The sequence below is a fragment of the Carcharhinus amblyrhynchos genome, chromosome 3 (genome assembly GCF_965287045.1).
Source record: "Carcharhinus amblyrhynchos chromosome 3, sCarAmb.v2.hapA, whole genome shotgun sequence".
NCBI lineage: Eukaryota > Metazoa > Chordata > Chondrichthyes > Carcharhiniformes > Carcharhinidae > Carcharhinus > Carcharhinus amblyrhynchos.
In genome coordinates, this window is record NC_137326.1 from 124,800,745 (window position 1) to 124,824,879 (window position 24,135).

The 24,135-nt window shown below is 44.3% G+C and overlaps 1 protein-coding gene across 2 annotated transcripts in view; it reads right to left on the minus strand.

The window, feature by feature from the left end:
- Positions 1 to 15,245: 15,245 nt before the first annotated feature.
- plod2 (procollagen-lysine, 2-oxoglutarate 5-dioxygenase 2) overlaps positions 15,246 to 24,135 on the minus strand; it is a 149,616-nt gene continuing 140,726 nt past the window's right edge. For both annotated transcript variants that reach the window (XM_080185964.1, XM_080185963.1), the window contains 2 exons: positions 22,009 to 22,134; positions 15,246 to 15,514 (listed from right to left, as the gene is read on the minus strand). In XM_080185964.1, the coding sequence (XP_080042090.1) occupies positions 15,359 to 15,514; positions 22,009 to 22,134 (282 nt within the window). In that variant the 3' untranslated portion in view covers positions 15,246 to 15,358. The remainder of the gene's footprint in view (positions 15,515 to 22,008; positions 22,135 to 24,135) is intronic.

Consider the following 24,135-nt stretch of genomic DNA (forward strand, 5'->3'; position numbering starts at 1 on the left):
CGATCAATACCTCTCAATATCTTATACACCTCTTTCAGGTCACCCCCTCATCCTTTGTCTCTCTAAGGAGAAAGGGCCGAGCTCCCTCAATCTATCCTCATGAGGCATGCTCCCCAATCCAGGCAACATCCTTGTAAATCTCCTCTGCGCCCTTTCTATGGCTTCCACATCCTTCCTGAAATGAGGCGACCAGAACTGAGCACAGTACTCCAAGTGGGGTCTGACCAGGTCCTATAAAGCTGCAACATTATCTCTTGACTCCTAAACTCAATTCCTCGATTGATGAAGGCCAGTACACCATAGGCCTTCTTAACCACAGCCTCTACCTGCCCATCTGCTTAGAGAGTCCTATGAACTCGGACCCCAAGATCCTTCTGATCTTCCACACTGCCAAGAATCCTACCATTAATATTATACTCTGCCATCCTATCTGACTTGCTAAAATGAACCACTTCACACTTATCTGGGTTGAACTCCATCTGCCACTTCTTCACCCAGTCTTGCATTCTATCGATATCTTGCTGCAACTTCTGACATCCCTCCACACTATCCACAACATCTCCAACCTTTACAATAGATCAATGAGAGAAAGTGTATTAAGTCCTCGGAGGCAGAAGTCCTTTCACCAAAATCCCTTTACTTACACTTTTGACAACAGCATACAGACTGCTTTCAGTCAACAGTCTGCACTCAGAGTCATGACGTGGAGATGGTGGCGTTGGACTGAGGTAATCACAGTAAGAAGTCTGGCAACACCAGGTTTAAGTCCAACCAATTTATTTGATGGTAAACTCACAAGATTTCGGGGTTGGCTCTTCGTCAGGTGAATGGTGACGAAGGGACAAACCCCGAAAGCTTGTGAGTTTACTATCAAATAAATCGGTTGGACTTCAACCTGGTGTTGCCAGACTTCTTACTGTGTTTACACTCGGAGTCCCGGAGGAACTGACACTCCTGGTTAGGTACAAAGCATGAAGCCCCCTGATTTTTCTATCAGTTTTGTCCTTAATCACAAGAGGTACCTCACAAGAGGTTATTGCAGAAGGTCAGGGGACATGGAGTTGGGGGTAGGGTGTTAGCGTGGATAGAGGATTGGTTGTCAAATAGGAGGCAGAGAGTGGGGGTCAATGGGTGCTATTCGGATTGGCGGTTGGTGACTAGTGGGGTGCCCCAGGGGTCGGTGCTGGGGCCTCAGCTATTTACCATTTATATAGATGATCTGGAGGAGGGAACCGAGTGCAGGGTGTCGAAATTTGCTGATGACACCAAGATTGGGGGAAAGGCAAATTGTGCGGAGGGTGTGGAGAGTCTACAGAAGGATCTAGATAGGCTGGGCGAATGGGCCAGGAAATGGCAAATGGAATTTAATGTTGGCAAGTGTGAGGTGGTCCACTTTGGTAGGAAGAATGGTAGGAAGGACTATTACTTACGTGGCGAAAAACTGCAGCAGGCGACGGTGCAGAGGGACCTCGGGGTCCTTGTGCATGAGTCGCAAAAACCCAGCTTGCAGGTGCAGCAGGTGGTCAGGAAGGCAAATGGGATGCTGGCCTTCATAGCGAGGGGGATTGAATATAAAAGTAGGGAGGTCTTGCTGCAGCTGTATAGGGCATTGGTGAGGCCGCAGCTGGAGTACTGTGTGCAGTTTTGGGCGCCGCACCTGCGCAAGGATATTTTGGCCCTGGAGGGAGTGCAGAGGAGGTTTACTAGGCTGATACCGGAGTTGAGGGGATTGAGCTATGAGGAGAGGCTGAATAAACTAGGCTTGTACTCATTAGAATTTAGAAGAATGAGGGGAGATCTCATTGAGACGTATAAGATGATGAATGGGATGGATAGGATAGAGGTGGAGAGACTCTTCCCGCTCAAAAAAGACAGTAGGACTAGGGGGCACAGCCTCAAGATAAAGGGGAGGCGGTTTAGAACGGAGTTGAGGAGGAACTTCTTCACTCAAAGGGTGGTGAATCTCTGGAATTCTCTGCCCGTTGAGGTGGTGGAGGCTGCCTCGCTAAATATTTTTAAGAAGCGGGTTGATGGGTTCTTGATAAGAGAGGGGATTAAGGGTTATGGGGAGAGGGCGGGAAAGTGGAACTGAGCCACAACAGATCAGCCATGATCTTATTGAATGGCGGGGCAGGCTCGAAGGGCTAGATGGCCTACTCCTGCTCCTATTTCTTATGTTCTTATGTTCTTATGTTCTTAATCAGGGAGTTCTAATTCTAACAGGCCTATCTCCATTGCCTGATTAATGTCGTTACAGAAAGGAAATGTAACAAGTGGCAGATCTGAAGCTAGAAATATAGAATGTATGGCACAGTTGGTACACAATGGTGCCGATGTCACAAAATATGTTAAAACTCACTGTCAGCCAGCATTCGAGTTTTACTGCAGAATTACCAAGTGATGGTGTGGCTGCTTCCTTCAGGATCTTTCGCACTGTTCCCCCCTGAAGAGACTCTGGGGTTCTACTAAACTTTAGTGTCGCTATAAAGTGAGAAACCCATCATCGCAATATTTAAACAGATTCTGCAAAATGGAAACATAACTGAAAGCATTCACATGGCCTTAAAACTTGGGAATGAGTACATTTTTCACACTGATATCACAACATATCAATGGGTTCGTCTTCTTTATGTCAAAACTATTATTTTCAAAATAATATAGCGAATGCCCGCTGCTCGAATGCTAATTCAGAGAACAAAGAACAGTACAGCATAGGAACAGGCCCTTCTGCCCATCTAACTTGTTGTGATCACATTGTCCTATCCAGACCAACCGCCTGTATCCCTCTATATGTTCAGCTATCTATCCAGGTTAGCCTTAAACGTCAGTAATGTAACTGTCTCAACTGCCTCACTTGGCAGTGCATTCCAGGCCCCCACCACCCTCTGTGTAAAAAACTTCCTCCCGACATCTCTAATGAATCTTTCCCCCCCTTACCTTGAACTTGTACACCCTTGTAATTGCCACTTCTGCCTGGGAAAAAGCTTCCCTGCTGTTTCCAATGGCAATTTCTCGTTCCGCAGTAAAGCCGTCAATAATTTTGAGTAATAAATTTGAATAGTTTAACAAGCTAGAAGCTTACCACTCCTTTCCAATATCTTCAAGCATGGAAATAGCAGCATTTAGTATATGTCTTGGGTGGAATCACTGAAAAAGATCTCGGAACCAAACAGTGACCCATAATTTTCACAGTGAAAAGCGTAGCAACATTTTACTTTGTTAATATTTGGAGCAGAGATATTACAGCCAAAACATTAGAGAAATTGAACCTTGACTGTGTTAACTCTGTATAGTTTTTGCATGCAAGTGTACGTATATCACGTAAAACGTGAAAGTGTAAGTGCATTTATTTTATCTACATAAAATTTATTTATTTGTGTCACAAGTAGGTTTACATTAACACTGCAATGAAGTTCTGGGGATATCCCCTGGTTGCCACACTCCGGTGCCTGTTCAGGTATACTGAGGGAGAATTTAGCTAATGCAATGTCTTTCGGACTGTGGGAGGAAACCCATGCAGACACAGGGAGAACATGCAGAATCCGCATAGCCAATGACCCAAGCCGTGAATTGAACCCGGATCCCTGGCGCTGTGAGGCAGCAGTGCTAACCACTGTGCCACTTGTAACTTTATTGAACAGTTATTCATGATTTATTTTTTCTCCTGGATCAGCCATCACCATTGGTTATCCAAGAACAGTAGCTGAGGAACACGATAATAATTAGCTGTGGCACCAGTTCGGAGGGAATATGCACCTTTACTAGCACAATAAGGCCTTTGTCAACCACTAGAAGGTGAGGCAATCATTTAGAGCATTTTTCAGAATGAAACACCAACAAGAGAGATGTTATTCCCAATTGTTTCCTGACTAAGTTCGACAAAATGAGAAAGAAAGTTTACTACTTGCAGACAGAGAGGCCTCCTCCCAGTATGGTAGGAACACAAGCTGATAACTACTTAATAAAATAAATGCCTGCCTGTTTCACAGGTAACATAACTTCTAGCTTCTGACACCTACAAAGGGCACAACGGCTAAGAGCAGTCACTGCTCAGCTGAATTACACCCCACAACACTCCTAGCCAGCCATTATTCTCCGGTATATATAACCAGAATTCTTTTAACACAGAACTGTGTGACAGCGATTTAATTTCCACTCCTGAGATTGGCTATAACTCACTTCTATAGTGTAGAGTTCTCACTGGTGAAAATAAATGAATGAATAAATAAAACCAGGGCACAATCTACTGTGAAGAATCTTCCGTCTTTCTGTTGTTAAGAAGAAATCTTTTGGAAATAAGAGCGAAAGTAATTTAAACCCATAATACTGAATGTCAATATACTTAAAATAGATTTGAAAGTCTTTTTGAAGTAACTTTATTAGCTCCATATTAAAAAAAAGACACAATGCAGTGTTAATGAATGATCGCTGTCACTTCTTTGGAAACTTGTTGTATCTCATTTGTTTAAGTGGCACTCATGGAGTTTGCCATAGGCCAAACAGAACCTCAGCCATTAATTCACATTGGATGACCTCCTGCTTACACATGATATACTCGTTGGATTATATCTTACATGTGGTCATGCCATTTGTCTTTAACAGTGGATAGCTATAGGGAGGTAGTGGATCATGAAAAATAAGCCCTTAATCAATGCTGCAGTATTTAGCACACCTGGATGGTGGCAAGTGGGCTTAAACTTACTTGACAAGCAGTGGGCTTTGCAGAGGGTGCAGAAGAGGTTTGCCAGGATGCTGCCTGGACAAGAGGGAATGAGCTATAAGGAGACGCTGGACAAACTAGGGCTGTTTTCTCTGAAGTGGCGGAGGCTGAGGGGAGATCTGATAGAGGACTATAAAATTATGCGAGGCATAGTCAGTCAGAATCTTTATCTCAGAGTTGAAATGTCTAATACTAAGGGGGCATGCAGTTAAGATGAGAGACGAAAGGTTCAAAGGAGATGCCAGGGGCAAGATTTTAACACAGAGACTAATGTGTCTGGAATGCACCGCCAGGGGTGGTGGTGGAGGCAGATGCAACAGGGACGTTTAAGAGGATTTTTAATAAGCAACTGAATATGCAAGGAATAGAGGGATATGCACCAAGGGCAGGCAGAAGGGATTAGTTTAATTTGGTGCCATATTTGAAAGATCTGTTCGTGCGCTGTACTGTTCTGTGTTCTGTGTTCATTCCCAGGTTAGGTATGTAGCACAGACAGGAAAAGCTCATTCTATTCCTCCCCAATCTCAACGAAACCTAGTTCACGTGCATGTATTCCTTCTGCTCTACTTTTTCACTTGTTGAGATCAGCCACGACTCACTTATTGTATGTAAGGTAGTTCTGCAATTTGTGGTAACAAGCGAATAATTGAAAATTAGCAGAGACTGTAGCGAAAAAGTTTTCATCTTGGTGCTGTCAGCGGGCAAATCAGGGTCGGTGTTTTTGCTGTCTACATCCTGTCGGAAATAAATTAAAAAGTGGCCCAAACTCATTTCATGTGGGAAAACTGCCAACAGTAAGCAGGAGCTTTCATCTGATCAATCTAAGAAGGGTTCACATGTCACGTCAATGAGGCATTTTTCTCTCTGACAAATTGCTTATTGGATTCTGCCTTGCTGTTAATATCACACACAGGGTTAAGGCCAGCTTCTGCTGATTGGTTCTGCATGCAACAGAGACTATGACTGTTGCGGGATGCTGTTATATCCAGTCAGAATTGAGCCGATTGGCTAATTTTCCTGTTAATCACACCATGAGCCAACACCATTGCAAATAGAATCTCTGCAGTTGGGGAGGAGACCATTCAGCCCATCGAGTCTGCACCAACCACAATCCCACCCAGGCCCTATCGACCCAAGCCCATGCTAATCCCTTTGACGCAATAGAGCAATTTACATGGCCAATCAACCTAACCCGCACATCTTTGGACTGTAAGAGGAAACTGGAGCAAACACACTAAGACACAGGGAGAAAATGCAACCTCCGCACAGTCACCGGAGACCGGAATCGAACCCGAGTCCCTGACACCGTGAGGCAGCAGTGTTAACCAGTATGCCACCGACTAGACACTAAATATATTGAGCTTGCAAGTGAGTGGGAAGCAGATTCATTCATAACCTTCAAAGGAGCATTAGATTACTTGAAGGGGAAAACAGATTGCTGGGTTGTGGGGCAAGGTTCCAGGTACATTGGGCCATATGGCCTCCTATGGTACTGTGTTGATCTATAATACTCAAATAATTTGTCCTCCACTGATTGCATTTTTCTGAGACTATCACCCTGTTTTTGTAAGGAGATGTTACCATTGTTTCAATCCTGAGTTCTGTTCATTTGTAGTCATAAAAAATATTTTTAAATGGGCACTGTAAACCTTTTGCTGTTGTCCATGGGTTCACCAGGGCCCTGGGTTAATGGATTTTGTTTGCTGCGAGATGCACTTCTTTTTCGTTCATGAGATGTGGGTGTCACTGGCTCGGCAAGCAGTTATTCCCCACCCCTAATTGCCCTTGAGAAAAGGGTGGTGAGCTGCCTTCTTGAAGCGCTTAGTCAATGTGGTGTGGGCACACACACAGTGCGGTTAAAGAAGCAGCTCCAGGATTTTGATCCAGCCACAGTTACCATCACATTACGCCCAGATTTGGAACTGATTCGAGAAATAACTTCTTCACCCAAAGGATGTGAATTTGTGGAATTCCCAGCGAAGCAGTTGAGGCTACCTCATTGAATGTTTTTAAGGCAAGGATAGATACATTTTTGAAGAGTAAAGGAATTAAGGGTTGTGGTGAGTGGGTGGGTAAGTGGAGCTGAGTCCACAAAAAGATCAGCCATGATCTTATTGAATGGTGAAGCAGGCGCAAGGTGCCAAATGGCCTACACCTGCTCCTTATATCAGCCAGACCAGGTAAGGTTGGCAGATTTCCTTCCCTAAAGGAAATTAGTGAACCCAATGGGATTACCCTGTTTGCTTTCTGTTAGTTAACCAATTCTCTATCCATGCTAATACATTACCCATAACACCGTGCACCTTTGTTTTATGCAGCAGTCTTTAGTGTGGAAATCCAGATACACCACATCCACAGGTCCCCATTACCCACTGCTCATACAATGTTCTCATGTTACATGTGACTCCAGCAATGTGGTTGGCTCTCAACTGCCCTCAGGAAACTAGGGGTGGGCAATAAATGCTGGCCAACCAGCGACGCCCATGTCCCACGAATGAATAAAATAAAAGATTGCAAGAGTGCTGAAGAAGGGTGTGGGGATCATGGTCAACTTGCACCTCTTGCTTCTAATTCAGGCAACACATGAAAAGCTTCATGCGTGGCAGGGAGAAATCCCTTAAAGGAACCTGCACCTCTTAAAGGGGAGGTACATTTTAGTTGGAGCAGGTAATAGAAGTCATTAGAAGTGATTTTGTTTTTAGAATTGATTTGTTCATTGGCTATAGGCTTCACTGGCCAGGCCAGCATTTATTACCCATTTGAGAATGCCCTTGAGAAAGTGGTGGTGAGCCACCTTCTTGAACTGCTTCAGTTCCTGAACTGTAGAAACACCCATACTGATGATGAGGAGGTATTTCCAGGATTTTAATCCGGTGATGGTGAAGGAACAGTAATAGTCAGCTTAGTGAATGACTTGAGAGGAACTTCCAGATGGTTGTGTTCTCAGGCGCCTGTTGTTCTTGATCTTTAACGTGGTAGATCGTGTATTTGGAAGATACTTTGAAGGAGCTTTGGGGAGTGCATCCTGTAGATTATAGGAGTTGCCATTGTGTGTCAGTGGTGGAAGGAGTGAACTCTGAAGATAGGGTGCCAATTAAGTGGGCTGCTTTGTCCTGAATGGTGCTGAGCTCCTTGAGTGTTGATGGAGCTACAGAGTATTCCACCACACTGCTGACCTGTGCCTTGTCAATGGTAGCCAGGCCTTGGGGAGTCAGGAGGTGATTTACTCGCCATGAGCTTCCTAGCCTGTGATCTGTTCTTGTAGCCACTGTATTTGGATGGCTGGTCCAGTGATTTTATGAACAACGGGAAACCTCTAGGATGTTGAGAGGGGGAGATTCAGTAATGGTAATGCCATTGAATGTCAAGAGGAGATGGTTTGATTCTCATTGGTGATTACATGGCACTCATGTTATTTGCCACTTATCAACCCAAGCCTGGATATTGTCTGGCTGTGCTGCATATGGACGTGGACTGTTTTTGATGTGAAATAGACATGAATGGCACAAAACGATAAGCAGATTCTAAGCTTTCACAACGGTGCACTAAAGATATTTGGTATAGAAGATGGAAGGGTATGAAGTTATTATCTACCGAAAGGAGGCTGCAATACCCTCCAGACAAATTTGTAAAGCACTGCGACCAGATAACTAGCAAATGGCAGGGGTTTAGCCCAGAAGACCTGGATACACTGCCGTTCAAACCATTGACCTCATACGAGTGGTAAAATTCAGTGAATGTATCAAATTCCGCATCCCACCAACTGTGCCAACAGCCTCACACACTGCTCAGTATCTCCTTCACTCTTCTAGCAAAACTCAATCGATCATGACTCATTCATAACGGTCAGTTTCATGTCTCCACAAACCTCAAAACCACATCTCATAGGCGGGGGACATTCGAGTATAACAAGGCACCTGAGCCTAACACGTTGTGCTCTCCCTTGCAGGGCAAAATGTGCAGAGCCAGAGGCAACAGTCTCCATCTGGCAGGAATGGGCATGACCAAAGGTAATCACTGCCATTGGAGAGACTCTGCACATCATCATTGGAATGGTCATGACTGCAGCCATGGCTCAGGACTGAAAACACTGAGGATGATGGCCATATTCATACCTAATCTTCCTCCTTAAATGGCACCTACACTCCTCTGATCCATGAGCTGCAAATAGTGTAATATGGGAGGCACGGTGGCATAGTGAATAGCACTGCTGTTTCACAGCGCCAGGGACCTGGGTTTGATTCCCAGCTTGGATCACTGTTTGGGTGGAGTTTGCACATTCTCCCTATGTCTACATGGATTTCCTCTGGGTGCTACGGTTTCCTCCTACAGTCCAAAGCTGTGCGCATTAAGTGGATTGGCCATGTTAAATTGCCCCTTAGTGTCAGAGGGACGAGTTGGGGTGATAGCATCTGGATGGGATTGTGATTGGTGCAGACTTGTTGGACTGAATGGCCCCCTTCTGCACTGTAGGATTCGATGATTCTAGGATTCTTTAATCATGTACCTCCTCCTTCACCACCCTCCTCCCCTCACCACACCCTTTAAGGTGCCCAAGAACCGCAGCCAAGTCCATAAGAACATAAGACACAGGAGCAGAATTAGGCCACTTGGCCCATCGAGTCTGCTCTACCATTCAATCATGGCTGATTCTTTCTCATCCCCATTCTCCTGCCTTTTCCCCATAACCCCTGATCCCCTTATCAATCGGGAACCTATCTATCTCTGTCCTAAAGACACTCAATGACCCGGCCTCCACAGCCTTCTGAGGCAAAGAGTTCCACAGATTCACCACTCTCTGGCTGAAGAAATTCTTCCTCATCTCTGTTTTAAAGGATTATCCCTGTAGCCTGAGGTTGTGCCCTCTAGATTTTCCTACTAGTGAAAAGATCCTCTCCATGCCCACTCTATCCAGGCCTCGCAGTATCCTATAAGTTTCGATAAGATTTCCCCCTCATCCTTCTAAACTCCAACGAGTACAGACCCAGAGTCCTCAACCGAGTCATGCAGTGGTGGAAGCGATGGAGATGAAGAGTGGGAAAATGATGAGGAAGGAAGACATCCCTCTTCCCCACACTTGCAGCACCAGTTCAGAAGCTGTATGTACTTTAGACTAGAGAATTAGGAAAATAGAAAATGCTGGGAATACTCAGTGGGTCAGGCAGCTACTGAGGAGAAAGAAATGAAGTTGACATTTCAGGTCAATCTCTTATCAAAAGGCACCTATACTAACCCTCCCCCAGCTCTATCAGAATTTTATAACGGATAAAAACAGCTCCGATCCCAAATTTTCTGCATGCTTCCAGGTAAGTGTTTATACATTGACAGAAATCAAGAATTCATAGCTTGCAGTCAGAATGAGGTCTTGGTGAAATGCTTGCCAAATGAAGAGAGAGATGTGACCTTCTGTCATTCACTCTATTTTATCAGAGACTTTTATTTAGGAATCTTTCACAGATTAAACTGAAATTACTTTCGCACAAGCCTGAGAGTTTGTGTCTGTATTCAAAGGACAAACTGTGCCTGTTCCCAACGTTACTGAGTGCACACAGAGGTCTGAGAACAAAGATTCTTTCACTGGTCTGAAGGGCCCCTTTCAGAAGTACCTGGACTGATGCACGCAGACACGATCAAATCACAAGGTCTTAGGACTTATGTGTTTATATATAGACCATTTCCAGCTTACATAAGTTCCAGTTTGGACAATGTCCCATCAGCAAACCTTAAAGAAGTTTGATCTTCAGCTGGAACTTGTTTTTCTGTGTGTCAGCACTGCATGTACAGACAGATACCGGCATCAATGCACAAACTGACCCTCCATGTACTGGCCCTGCTCCAACACAGCAGTCACGTTTCCATCTTCATAGAATCCTACAGCGCAGAAGGAGGCCATTCAGCCCATCGAATCTGCACTTACCACAATCCCACCCAGGCCCTTTCCCCATAATCCCATACATTTATCCTAGCTACTCCCCCTGATACAAAGGGGCCATTCAGTATGGCCAACCCATCTAACCTGCACATCTTTGCACTGTGGGGGGAAACAAGAGCACCTGGAGGAAACCCACGCAGACACGGGGAGAATGTGCAAGCTCCATACAGGCAGTGACCCAAGCCGGGAATCGAACCTGGATTCCTGGCACTGTAAGGCAGCAGTGATAAGCACTGTGCCACTGTGCTGCTCGTGGGTGGGTGATCTTGAAGGGTGATCTATGGATATTTATTATGCAGATTTGATTAAAATATTTGTTGTGCTTAACCTGTGGAATGGCATCTTTCTGTGGAAAGGAAAATGGGTTGTATTATCACATTCAGCAGGGTTTGATGCTTGGCATCAAATTGGCTAGTATTAAACACCTTTCCATTGACTTTAACATCAAGCACTTTCAAGATTTTGCCAATCATTCAGAGACACAATGTAGTCAATCCTCATTTAATATTCAGGTTGAGTTCTTTAAAACTGCAACTTTAAGCAAAATGTTACCTGAATCAGATTTTACCACAAGAATTAATGTATTAGCTTATTTATTTATTAGTCACATTAACACTGCAATGAAGTTACTGTGAAAATCCGCTAGTCACCACACTCCAGCACCTGTTCAGGTACTGAGGGAGAACATAGTACGGCCAAAGCACCTAACCAGCACGTCCTTCAGACTATGGGAGGAAACTGGAGCACCCAGAGGAAACCCACACAGACACAGGGAGAATGTGCAGACTCTGCACAGACAGTGATCTAAGCCAGGAATTGAACCCAGGTGCCTGGTACTGTGAGGGAGCAGTGCTAACCATTGTGCTACCATGCCGCCCAGCATGTGCTGTACATCGATAAGCTGCCTGTATCTTAATCTTCACAGTACTTTTATTCTCTGCTAGGTTGACATTTCTACTTTTGCTCCAGTTACCCTTGATCCAATTGACATCAATTACATCAAAATGATGGCTTGCTTTCTGCTTTAGACTCGTTCTCAACATTTTCTGATCTGGACAGTATTTCAGATGCAGGATGGAAAAAGGTTCCAGTTTAGAAAAATGGGAGTTATCCCTGGTGTCCAGGCCAATAATTGTCCCTCACTCAACATCACAAAAACAAACTGTATGGCCATTATCACTTTGCTGTTTGTGGGAACTTGTTCTGTGCAAACTGCCTGCTATATTTCCTCTATTCCAACAACAATTACATTTGAAAGTACTTAGAACATAGTACATAGAACATTACAGCGCAGTTCAGGCCCTTCGGCCCTCGATGTTGCGCTGACCAGTGGAACCAATCTAATGACCCTCTAACTCTTGGTTGTAAAGTGCTTTGAAATATTTGGCAGTAATGAAAGGTGTCACACAATTGTAAACCTTTATTTTTGGCTTGTGCAAGCTGACTTCAAGGTTTTAATAGCAGTCTAGCTGGGAAAACCACAATCATTTCAATCAATCAGGTCAGACCCCATTTGGAATATTGTGAGTAGTTTTGCGCCTCATACCTAAGGAATGATGTACTGGCCTTGGAGGGGGTCCAGAAGAGGTTCACAAGAATGATTCCAGAAATGAAGAGCTTGTTGCATGAGAAGCGGCTAAGGAGCCTGGGTATATACTCGATGGAGTGTAGGAGGATGGGGGAGAGGGATCTGCTTGAAACTTACAGAATACTGAAAGATCTGGATAGAGTGGACATGGAGAGGATGTTTCCACTGGTGGGAGAGACTGGAATTCGAGGGCACGAACTCAGAGTGAAGGGACACTTCTTTAAAACTGAGATGAGGGGGAATTTCTTCAGCCAGAAGGTGATGTATCTGTGGAACTCTCTGCCACAGAGGATTGTGAAGACTAGATCATTGAGTGTCTTTAAGACAAAGATAGATGATTCTTGAGCAATAAGGGGGATCAACGGTTATGGGGAGAAGGCAGGAGAATGGAGATGAGAATCATATCAGCCATGATGGAATGGCAGAGCAGATTTGATGGGCCAAATGGCCTCATTCTGCTTCAGTATCTTGTGGTGTAAACTGAAACTCTATTGCAGGAATTACAGAACCACCAAGTTTCCAATGCAAATTCTATTTCAATAAATCAATCAGACAGATTAAGGCCACAGTGGTGTCAGTCCAGGACACTATAGGCTTCTAAATTAAACACATTAACTGATAATTTGTGACAGCTTTAACTTCTTCTTGGCTCGTCATTCAGTAAGTGCATTGAACAAGATCAAGCCCACAACAAACTAATGCTCGAATATCTTCAATACATCAAGCGACACAGACAGATCTCATTTTTCAACACATTATTTTTATTTAAAATTAAAAATGCTCGGCAGAATAAGTTAATTTGTCCTCCAAAGGCAGGTTGTGCACAGTACACTGTACTGTGGCCACAGTTGTCAATATTTTAGCTTCACCGAGCAAATTTGTTCTGGATATTTATCACCGGTTTAACACTGTTAACTGCCAGGAGGTTTAATTTTTCAAACAGTACAATTTTGAGTTGTGTGTAGAGGTAAAAAAAAGACATAAGAAAAACAATATTTGTAACACTGGACCATCCTTTAAAAACTCTTCTAGCTTGATGATACCAAAATTGCAACGCAAATTCTTTTCTTCAAAAAAAAGGGCATACTGTCAAATGAAAAGCTCAAATTAAAGGAAGCGTAAGTATAAGACACCCGTCTCTTCCACACTACCAGAAAGACGTGGAAACTTGGAGAGGAAGTTGAGAGAAAAGTTTACCAGGATGTTGCCTGGACTGGAGGTTTTTGGGTTTGAGGAGCCATATGAGGGATGGCAATGATGGCACGGTGGTTATTAATGCTGCCTCACTATGCCAGGGACCCATTCTGGCCTCGGGTCACTGTCTGTGTGAAGTCTGCACAGTCTCCTTGTGTCTGTGTGGGTTTCCTCCCACAGTCCAAAGATGTGCAGATTAGATGCACTTGCCATAGTAAATTGCCCCTTAGTATGAGGGGAATTTGCTGGATAAATACAGGGATGGGTGGGATTGGCTTCTTTCTGCACTGCAGGGATTCTATGGTTCTATGGAGAGGCTGGGTAAACTTGTGTATTTTTTAACACTGGAAAGACGGAGGCTGAGGGGAGACCTGATAGAAATCTACAAAATTATGAGAGGGTAGATAGTCAGAGGCTTTCTCCCAGGGTTGACCACAGGAGGGCACAGGTTTAAGGTGAGAGGTGGGAAGCTTAGGGGAGACATACAGGGAAAATTTTTCACACAGAGATTGGTGGGTGCCTGGAACGTGCAGCCAGAGGGGGGAGGTGGAAGCAGGCACTATGGCAACATTCAAGGTGTCACTTGATAGACACACGAACGGGGGCAAACAGAGGGATAGAAGCCATGTATCGGCACAGGCTTGGTGGGCCAAAGGGCTTGTTCCTGTGTAGAGGGCGGGAAAGTGGAACTGAGCAGCGACAGATCAGCCATGATCTTATTGAATGGCGGGGCAGGCTCGAAGGGCTAGATGGCCTACTCCTGCTCCTATTTCTTATGTTCTTATTGTTCTTTGTCTGCACACTCAGCAGCTTTCTCTACTTAAGGTCTCATATCCTATGCAGGTTGGTATTTAAGTCAGCATGTTCCTCTAATCATGGTGGTGTGAAGCCTATCTGTTGCCGCTGAATTGCATGGAGTTGATCTGTTTTATATGTCAACATTGTGAGCATCCTTTATGTGTCCAAGAATAGGTATTATAAGCTAGCATGTAAATGGTATAAAATACTTCTATGCAGTTTGTAGACAAATGGTATTTTTCAGCAGACTTGTTCGTGTAACATAAGGCTCGTACAACATGGGCTTCCTTCCATTGGAAACCCTTCCGCAAGTGATTACTCAACAGCAAGAGGTGGATTCTTAAACAACATGATGGAACATTCCTGCCAACTATGCCTTCTCAATGATACTTGCCTTTAATGCAAATAGTCATTCAAACTTATTAGAAATGTGATTTTAAAAAAATTACTAAATTCTAGATCATCACAAGGGAATTCAAGCATTTGTTTCAAAAATATTGGTAGAAATTCATCTTAAAATGACAACACAGTATAGGATCTGCCACTTGTTACTCAGAGGGCATCTGATATTCACCTCTAAAGCTCAATGGAATTTCATATCAGATGCAGCGGCTGGAATTCTCCGGCCATTCACGCCTGCCGCGACCAGCAAGGATGGAGGAATTGGTGCTCAACAAAATCTTGAGTCACCGCAGCGAGACCAGAGAATCCGCTAGTGTGAATGGCTGGAGAATCTCGCCCAGTATATAATGAGTGACTGATCTGTTAAGGGCTGCCTTGCGTTTCCATCAGAGACAAATTCCTACATCATTCTATCTTGATGTGAAGATGCCGGTGTTGGACTGGATGGGCACAGTAAAAAGTCTCACAACACCAGATTAAAGTCCAACAGGTTTACCTGGAATCACGAGCTTTCAGAACATTGTCCTTCCTCAGGCGACTCACCTGATGAAGGAGCAGCTCTCTGAAAGCTTGTGATTCCAGGTAAACCTGTTGGACTTTAACCTGATGTTGTGAGATGTCTTACTGTGCCCATTATATCTTGAATTGGAGGTCGGAAGTTTCAAAAGACAAGCCTCTAGTCATACTCTTTTTGTGTTCATTTGGATGCACAGACATCAGAGTTCTACGGATCAACAAAAGACACTGCAATGTATCGTGTTCCATTTGTAGTCGGAAGCCCTTCGTGGAGATGAGTTAATCTTCCTGGGTGAATGAAACTCCAGCCTTTCCTGGGGGACTCGATAAGGCAGTTATATCGATGGAATTTGCAACCTCCACCCTGTAATGAAAAAAGGATAATTTTTTAAACATTTTTGAGCAGCTAGAATGAATTTCAGTATTCAGTATTGAGAGAAAAGATTATTGCTGGAGTTATGTGTTAAGTGTCTACACACATATGCTCAGAAGGATCCGTGCTTTCATTTTTCTCAATGACTGTCACACATCTGTAGCAAAATATGAACATTTGAATGGTGGACATAATGCATGAAATCTTTCTCTATAACTAAAATAAATATGCAGTGTTGAAGTAAACACTTTTATGAGGATCAACTTTGTCCCAAAACAGAGGTAAACCATGCTGGAATATGAATTGTGTTACAGACCCCAGAAGAATTGAGGAGGAACTTCTTCACTCAAAGGGCGGTGAGTCTCTGGAATTCTCTGCCCATTGAAGTGGTGGAGTTAACCTCGCTGAATATATTTAAGTCACAGGTAGATAGGTTTCTGATAGACAAGGGAATTAAGGGTTATGGGGAGAAAGCGAGAAAGTGGAACTGAGCCACTTAAGATCAGCCATCTTGTTGAATGGCGGGGCAGGCTCAAAGGGCTAGATGGCCTACTCTTGCTCCTATTTCTTATGTTCTTATGTAGAATTGAGTTGTGTTTGTGTGCATTAGGAATAAGATATTTTAAGTTTAATTTAGTTTTTCTTATTTGTGGGATAAAAAGGTGAAACCTGGCTTTAGCTTCATGTTAGAGTGGAGACAACAAGTCTCGAGCTGTTTGTACAATTTGTATTTTAATTAGGTTTTATGACCCTTGAAGTAGTTCAAAGTAAAGTTAAAGTTTATTTATTAGTCACAAGTAAGGCTTACATTAACACTGCAATGAAGTTACTGTGAAATTCCCCTAGTGGCCACAGTCCAGCACCTGTTCCGGTCAATGCACCTAACCAGCATGTCTTTCAGAATGTGGGAGAGAACTGGAGCACCAGGAGGAACCCACGCAGGCACAGGGAGAACCTGCAGACTCCGCACAGTGACCCAGGATCAAACCCGGGTCCCTGGCACTGTGAAGTAGCAGTGCTAATCACTGTGCTACCACATGTTTGGGGAAGTTCAGAGAAAAAAGAAGAGAAAAAACTGCTATTGCCTAGCAACAAAGGTTGAGAAAGAAGGTCCCATGTAGATAGATCAGTGGTTTTTAATTCAGTTAGTGATTATTCTCTAAAGTGAAGACAGCAGTTTACGTTTCCCATTTCCTAACCAACCAGCAGATTGCTGAGAAAAATAAGTCTAAAAATCTTAGATGAGTCACTGTAGAGTTCAGTAAAAGAGTTCAGCATCTCAGTAGAGATACCAAGTTTTCAGCAATGTAGTGGGAGGGGGAACTGTAGGGAGCAGGTCCTGAAGTACAGGAGTTGGCAAATCATGTTGCAGCTTTATAAAACCTTGGTTATGCCACATTTGGAATACTGCGTGCAATTCTGGTCACCACACTGTTAGAAGGATGTGGAAGCTTTGGAGACAATGCAAAGAAGGTTCACCAGGATGTTGCCTGATCTCCAGGGTGTTGGCCATGAGGAGGGGCTGAGTAAACTAGGATTGTTTTCACTGGAAAGACGGAGGCTGAGGGGAGACCTGATAGACGTCTACAAAATTATGAGAGGCATTGCCAGGGTGGATAGTCAGAGGCTCTTCCAAGGATTAATTACACAGGTTCAAGGCGAGAGGGGGAAAGTTTAAGTGAGATGTGAGGGTGACGTTTTTCACGCAGAGAGTGGTGGGTGCCTGGAACGCCCTGCCAGAAGAGGTGGTGGAAGCAGGCACATTAGCAACATTTAAGAGGCACCTAGATGGGTACATAAACAGAGAGGAAATAGAGGGATATGGACTGACTAAATACAGGAGGTTTTTAATTAGGGCATCATGATTGGCGTGGACTTGGAGGGATGAAGGGTCTGTTCCTACGCTGCACTTTTCTTTGTTCTAAAGGAAAAAGAAGAAAGGTCCCAAGAAGACCTTTTCTAAGTTATGTCAAAGTAAAGGAACAGGAATCTGGAAAAGGTCCCGTTAAATCAAGGCATGAGTGAGTAGCAGACGAAAGCTCCAGATTTAAAGAGAGGAAACGACTTGAAGCAAACCAAAGCACTTGGAGGAAACTCACACGCCCATGGGGAGAATGTGCAAACTCCACACAGACATCCAAGGCTGGAATTGAACCTGGATCCCTGGTGCCATGTGGCAGCAGTGCTAACCACTGTGCCACCATGGTTAAGTTAGCTATTGTTGGCAGCAGAGCAAGTTATCTGGATAGGATCTGAAGGCTTTAATGGTTGCTTACACTTTACATCATTAGCAGATAATGCCAACTGTCTTCAGCATTCTTCAGGGATGATGAATAAAGTCTGTAATAGCATTGAAGATATATGGATAATGTTAATCAGGGAATTCTAACCGCTGTCACTAGTGATCTTCAGGAGCATTGTGTACAGGGAGGGTGGGGAGAAGAGGCTCTTTCATCATCTGCTTCCAAGGGCAGCAGCCTGTTAATTGATGCAGTAATTAACAATTTAGCTATTTATTACTAATTTCTGTTATTGGACAATATCTGTGACATAGAATCTTCACTTCTGCTATTTCAGTGTCATTTTACACCATCAAGCTGACACCAGACAGATTGGGGGCAATTTTAACCAAACATCTCCTTTATAAAAGGAAAGTAAAGATGTAAAATGGGTGTTACATCCAAACCAGTCAGTTTTGACCAAACAGGTTGGGTTAAAAATTACTGGCCAGTACAGTTCAGTTTCTGATCGGATGTTGCTCAGGGACATTCAGTGATGGTAATACCATTGAATGTCAAGGAGTAATGACTAGGTCTCGCTGGAGATGGTCACTGTCTGTGTCGTGAATACTCCGTCAGATGCTACCGTGATATCACGGGCAGTCACTCTCACTTCACCCCTTGAGTTCAGCTCTTTTGTCCATGTTTGAACCAAGGCTGTTATGAGGTCAGCAGCTGAGTGACCCTGGAGAAACCCAAACTGAGCTGCTGTGAGTAGGTTATGGCTAAGTGCCACTTGATAGCACTGTGATGACCACTTTCAACACCTACTGATGATCGAGAGGCTGAATGGGTGTTAACTGGCCGTGTTGGATTTGTCCTGTTTCTTGTCTACAGGACATACCTGGGCAATTTTCCATATCGTGGTTAGATGCCAGTGTTGTAACTGTACTGGAACAACTTGGCAAGGGGCACAGCAAGTTCTGGAGCACAAGTACTATTGCAGGAATGTTGTCAGGGCCCATTGTATTTGCAATATCCAGTACCACCAACCATTTCCTGATACATGTGGAGTGAATTGAATTGTTTGAAAACTGACATTTGCGATGCTGGGGACCTCCGGTGGAGGCCAAGATATATTATCCGTTTGGCACTTCTGGCTGAAGATTCCTGCAAATGTTTCAGCCTTATCTTTCGCACTGATGTGCTGGGCTCCACCTTCATTGAGGATGGAAATATTTGCGGAACCTCCTCCAGTAGTAGTTATTTAACTGTCCACCACCGTTCACGGCTGAATGTGGCAGGACTGCAGATATGTGATCTGAGCCTTTGGTTGTGGGATAGCTTGGTTCTATTATTTGCTGTTTGGCACCCAAGTACCCTGTGTTGTAGCTTCATCAGGTTGGCCCCTCATTTTTTTTTTAGATAAACCTGGTTTAGCTTCCGGGAGGCCCTTCTGCACTGAACCAGGGTTGACCTCCTGGCTAATGGCAATAGTAGAATGGGGGATATGCTGGACCATGAGGTTACAGATTGTGGTTGAGTACAATTCTATTGCTGATGATGGCCCACAGCGTCGCATGAATGCCGGGTCTTGAGTTGGTAGAAATCTATCCGATTTAGCACGATGGTAGTGCACACGATACCATGGAGGATATCCTCATAGTGAAGATGGAACTTGGTCTCCACAAGGACTGTATGGTGGTTATATTCGCCATCTTCCAATCTGATGGAACCCACCCCAAATCTATGGAATTTTGGCAAATTAAAATTAACACATCAACTATCGCAATAGCCACTTCTTTCAGAAAAGCAGACCAATAGCAAATAAGTCAGGTCACGTGGTCTAGATTTTCTGAGGAGGAGAGACACTGATAAATGAAATTTGCTTTGACTGTTAGGAGAGAAGTTTTCCTGTCCCGCCCGTCAGGAATTGTAGTGGGCGAGGGGGGGGGGGGCAGGGACCATGCAAAGGTCTGTTGACCTGGGGTGGGATTTTCCAGTTTGGGGCAAGTGCGTCTGGAAAATCCCACCCTTGCTCTTTGTGTTCAATTACTCTCCGCAAAACACAAACTGTTAAAATGAAGCTAAATCCCATTTCAAATGGGAGTGTGAAATGAGGCAAACCCAATTGACTGCCACCAGATTTTTACAATAAGGAAGGATATTTCATTAGTGGGTTCAGCTCATCGATTTCAGTGTGAGCCCACTGGGGCCTTGGAGACTGTGGGGAGAAATAAAACCACACAGCTCATTAGATAATGAATCTTTCTAACCATGCAGCAACAAAACTTATAATGAATGTTGACTAAATCAAGATATTGGGTCATAATGCATTAACATAATAGACACGACTATGTTTTGCCTTACAGCCAGACCTTCTATGTTGATGTTCCGTTCTGAGAGGGGCATTCTTTTATTAAGGTCCAGTTACCTCTGGGCCTCTGTGCACCACATGCTGGTGTAGCCAAACAGGCCATCTAAAATGGCGTTTTGTAAAGCACTCTGGGACAATTGGGCAAGAAACTAAACTGACAGGCTGCAGTTTAAAGGCAGAGACAAACAGGCTGCAACCCTGATGAATGAATAAACAGGATATGGGCCATCTCCAGGATGAGAGAGACTTTCTGGTCACACTGGGTTGTGTGCCAGATGTAAAGGCACCGTGAATCCTTATTTAGGAGGAAGGTATGTGACCTATGTGCCTACATCACCTACAGACATGGCTGCCGGGGACACGGCCAGAAATCGGTGTGGTAGCACCTGATTGGACTCTTATCGATCAGGGTGATCAAGTCCTGATCGATTGATTGGCAATGGCCAAAAAGGGGCACGAAACCAAACGGGGTATAAAAGGTGCTACACAGCCAGGAATCTCTCTCTCTCTCCCTCTGACCCCATGAACAAGCTACAACAATGGTGAACATTGCCAGCAAGAGGAAAGCCACCACACCCGAGAAGGAAGGAAAGGAAGATCAGAGCCAGAGTGCCACACCAGACCAAAGGACCCGACCACACAGACGACTACCAAGACCAGCACACAGATAAAGGCCAATATCTGTTTGGGTACTTGTCAGTCACGCAAAGTTAATTCAAGGTCTTGTATTGTACTTGAATTCGAGTATTTTCCTGTAGGATCTCTTATTGTTGGTAGGGTGGGTGATTATTGATTGTGTGGGTTTAAATAAATATTGGTTGTACTAACAAGACGTCTACTCAAGTTATTTGTCCACCGTATAAGGGTTAAAACAGACTGAGGCGGCAGGCAATACTGGTCTCCCTGAGATCGCGATTGTCCTCGTGGCAACTCCCCAAGCATTCCTCAGCCTCCGTGCCCTAGGACCCCAGCCAATTACTTTGTAGGTAACTGCGGGAGGTGGGGGGGGGGGGGGGGTGGTGGTGGCGGAATGGTGGTAGTGGCACGTTGGCATAGTAATTTGCACTGCTGCCTTACTGTGCCAGAGACTCAGGTTCGATTCCCCGGGTGACAGCCTGTGCGGGATTTGCATGTTCTCCCCGTGTCTGCGTGCGTTTCCTCCGGTTTCCTCCCACAGACTGAAAGACGTGCTGGTTAGGTGCATTGGCCATGCTAAATTCTCCCTCAGTGGGCCCGAACAGGTGCCAAAGTGTGGCAACTAGGGGATTTTCACAGTAACTTCATTGCAATGTTAATGTAAGCCTACTTGTGACACTTAATAAATAAACATTAAAAGTTGTCCTTCAGGTCCCAGGATTTAAGCTCAGGGAGCTTTGTGCAGTACCTCTTTTGGCCACGGCTGAGCTGTTGCTGGAGGGGTTGGCCAGTTGCCGGCCACTCTGTTTGGCAGGCAGCTCTCCAAGGTGAGAGTTCTTCCTGAGTAAGGAATGCAAGTCGTGTCTAATGCCAATCGCAGCTTGCTAGAGCGTAATACGGCAGCGGGGATACAGGAATTGGCATTCCCAACCAGCCCTTGCCATCCTAAGCCCAATGCTGCTGAAGGAACTGGAGGGAATTGGTGAGGGTGGAAGAGGTGAGAGAGGTGGAGGAAAGTGTTGGCTAGTAAATAATGCATGAACACGATCTCCAGATCCCTTTCAGTATGCTAAAGATCCAGCTAAAAAAAAAATTCAACTCAACTCAACTCTCACTCTGACTTCTCCTAACCAGAAAGTAGGCATACTGAAGGTAGAAACCTAAATGCACTTAAGCTTAAGACCTTTAACGAAACTTCAAGTGGGAAGACAAGGTGCTGGAATAAAATAACACAAGGAACATGTTTAACCCACCTGATAATCTATTCCTTTATTGTTTAGGGCGATGTTTATCGTGAATGTAGAGGAATCGTGATGAGGTCTTAGATAAGCTTGTCTTTCTGGTGTATACTTTACGACAAAGTTCAGCATGGCAAAACCCTGGAAAGAAAATAAACCAACAACGTTCAGAACTATCGAGTTGCTTCATCGTTTTTGTGGCAGTGTGCTCTTGGAGTGCTCATTAGTTCAAGGGTTGGATTAATTCTCAGAAACATAGGAAAACTACAGCACAATACAGGCCCTTTGGCCCACAAAGTTGTGCTGAACATGTCCTTACCTTAGAGATTACTAGGCTTACCTATAACCCTCTATCTTACTAAGTTCCATGTGTTTATCTTAAAGTCTCTTAAAAAGACCCTATCGAATCTGCCTCCACCACTGTTGCCGGCAGCCCATTTCACGCACCCACCACCCTTTGAGTGAAAAACTTACCCCTGACATCTCCTCTGTATCTACTCCCCAGCATCTTAAACCTGTGTCCTCTTGTGGCAACCATTTCAGCCCTGGGAAAAAGCCTCTGACTATCTACTCAATCAATACCTCTATCAGGTCACCCCTCATCCTTCGTCTCTCCAAGGAGAAAAGGCCGAGCTTCTTCAACCTATCCTCATTAGGCATGCTTCCTAATCCAGGCAACATCCTTGTAAATCTCCTTTTCTATGGCTTCCACATCCTTCCTGTAACGAGGCGACCAGAACTAAGCACAATGCTCCAAGTGGGGTCTGACCAGGGTCCTATATAGCTGCAACATTGTCTCTCGACTCCTAAACTCAATTCCTCGATTGATGAAGGCCAGTACTCCATTCGCCTTCTTAACCATAGTTCAGTTGGCTAGACAGCAAGTCCGTGATGCAAAGTGATGCTAACAGTGCGGGTTCAGTTCCTGTACCGACTGAAGTCATTCATAATGGCCCTGGGTGGAATCTCCCCCCTCTGTTTGCCACAGGAATCATAGCTGAGTGATTTTTCCGGTTTTGGGGCTAGCCTGGTTGGAAAATCCCACCTCCACTGCCCTTGTCTTCTCAACCTCACCCTTTGCCTGAGGTGTGGTGGCCATTAGATTAAATCACCAACAGTCAGCTCTCTCTTACAGGGAAGAGTGGCCTGTGACCTCCCCTCCGACTGTGGTGACATTTCACTTTAATTTTCACTCATTAATTGCCTTTCAGCCATTAGTTTTTGCCAAATAAAATTGATGGTTTTGTTTAAACCTCTCACTTGCTGAAAACACATTTCAAAGGACTGTCAGAACCCACAAGACTAAGTTAAACATTAAAAATGTGATATTCTGATGAGCGCTATTTTAACTGAATGTATAATTAAAACCAGCCACTGGTTCAGACATTATAATAACCAACTGGACAGTCCAGCCAATTGTACATCGTTGTTAGGTTGTTGCCAGCCTGTCTCCTTTCAGTCAAGTTTATAAGTCTGTTGACAGTCTTTACTCAGCTAAATGTTTGTTGGGGAATATATTAACAAACATGTGGAAACACTTCTGTCAGTTCCAGTAATAAAGAATTATTAGTTGCTTGGAACCAAAATTGGCAGAGCCAATCTCCTCAGTAAAAGCTTCCAAAATTTGCACTATCGAAAAAATGTCGTTTGAAGTGTTTCTGGCTTCTGTGTTTGATATTCCCCTTGTAGCTGGAGAGCATTTGCAGCTATCAGCAGCTCCCCCTCCATAACTTTTTTTCCTTTCCTCTTACTGTAAAAAATAAAATGCCTATGGCTCCTGCCGTACTGTCCACTGGTATGATTTAAATTAGGGGCTCACAGGGAAAGCATAGGTTCTGTTCTTTTCCTATCACTTGTGAACATAGTTGTGAATGTAGCCCAGTCCATGACACAAACCAGCCTCCCATCGACTCCATCTATACTTCCCACTGTCTTGGAATCAAAGACTCCACGTACCCCAGACATTCTCTCTTCCACCTTCTTCCAACAGGAAAGAGTTATAAAAGTCTGAGGTTGCATTCCTACCAAATCAAAGCAGCTTTTTTCCTGCTGTCTTCAGACCTCTGAATGGACCTACCTTAAATTGAGCTGATTTTTCTCCACACCCTAGCTATGTCTGTAGCACTACATTCTGCACCCTCT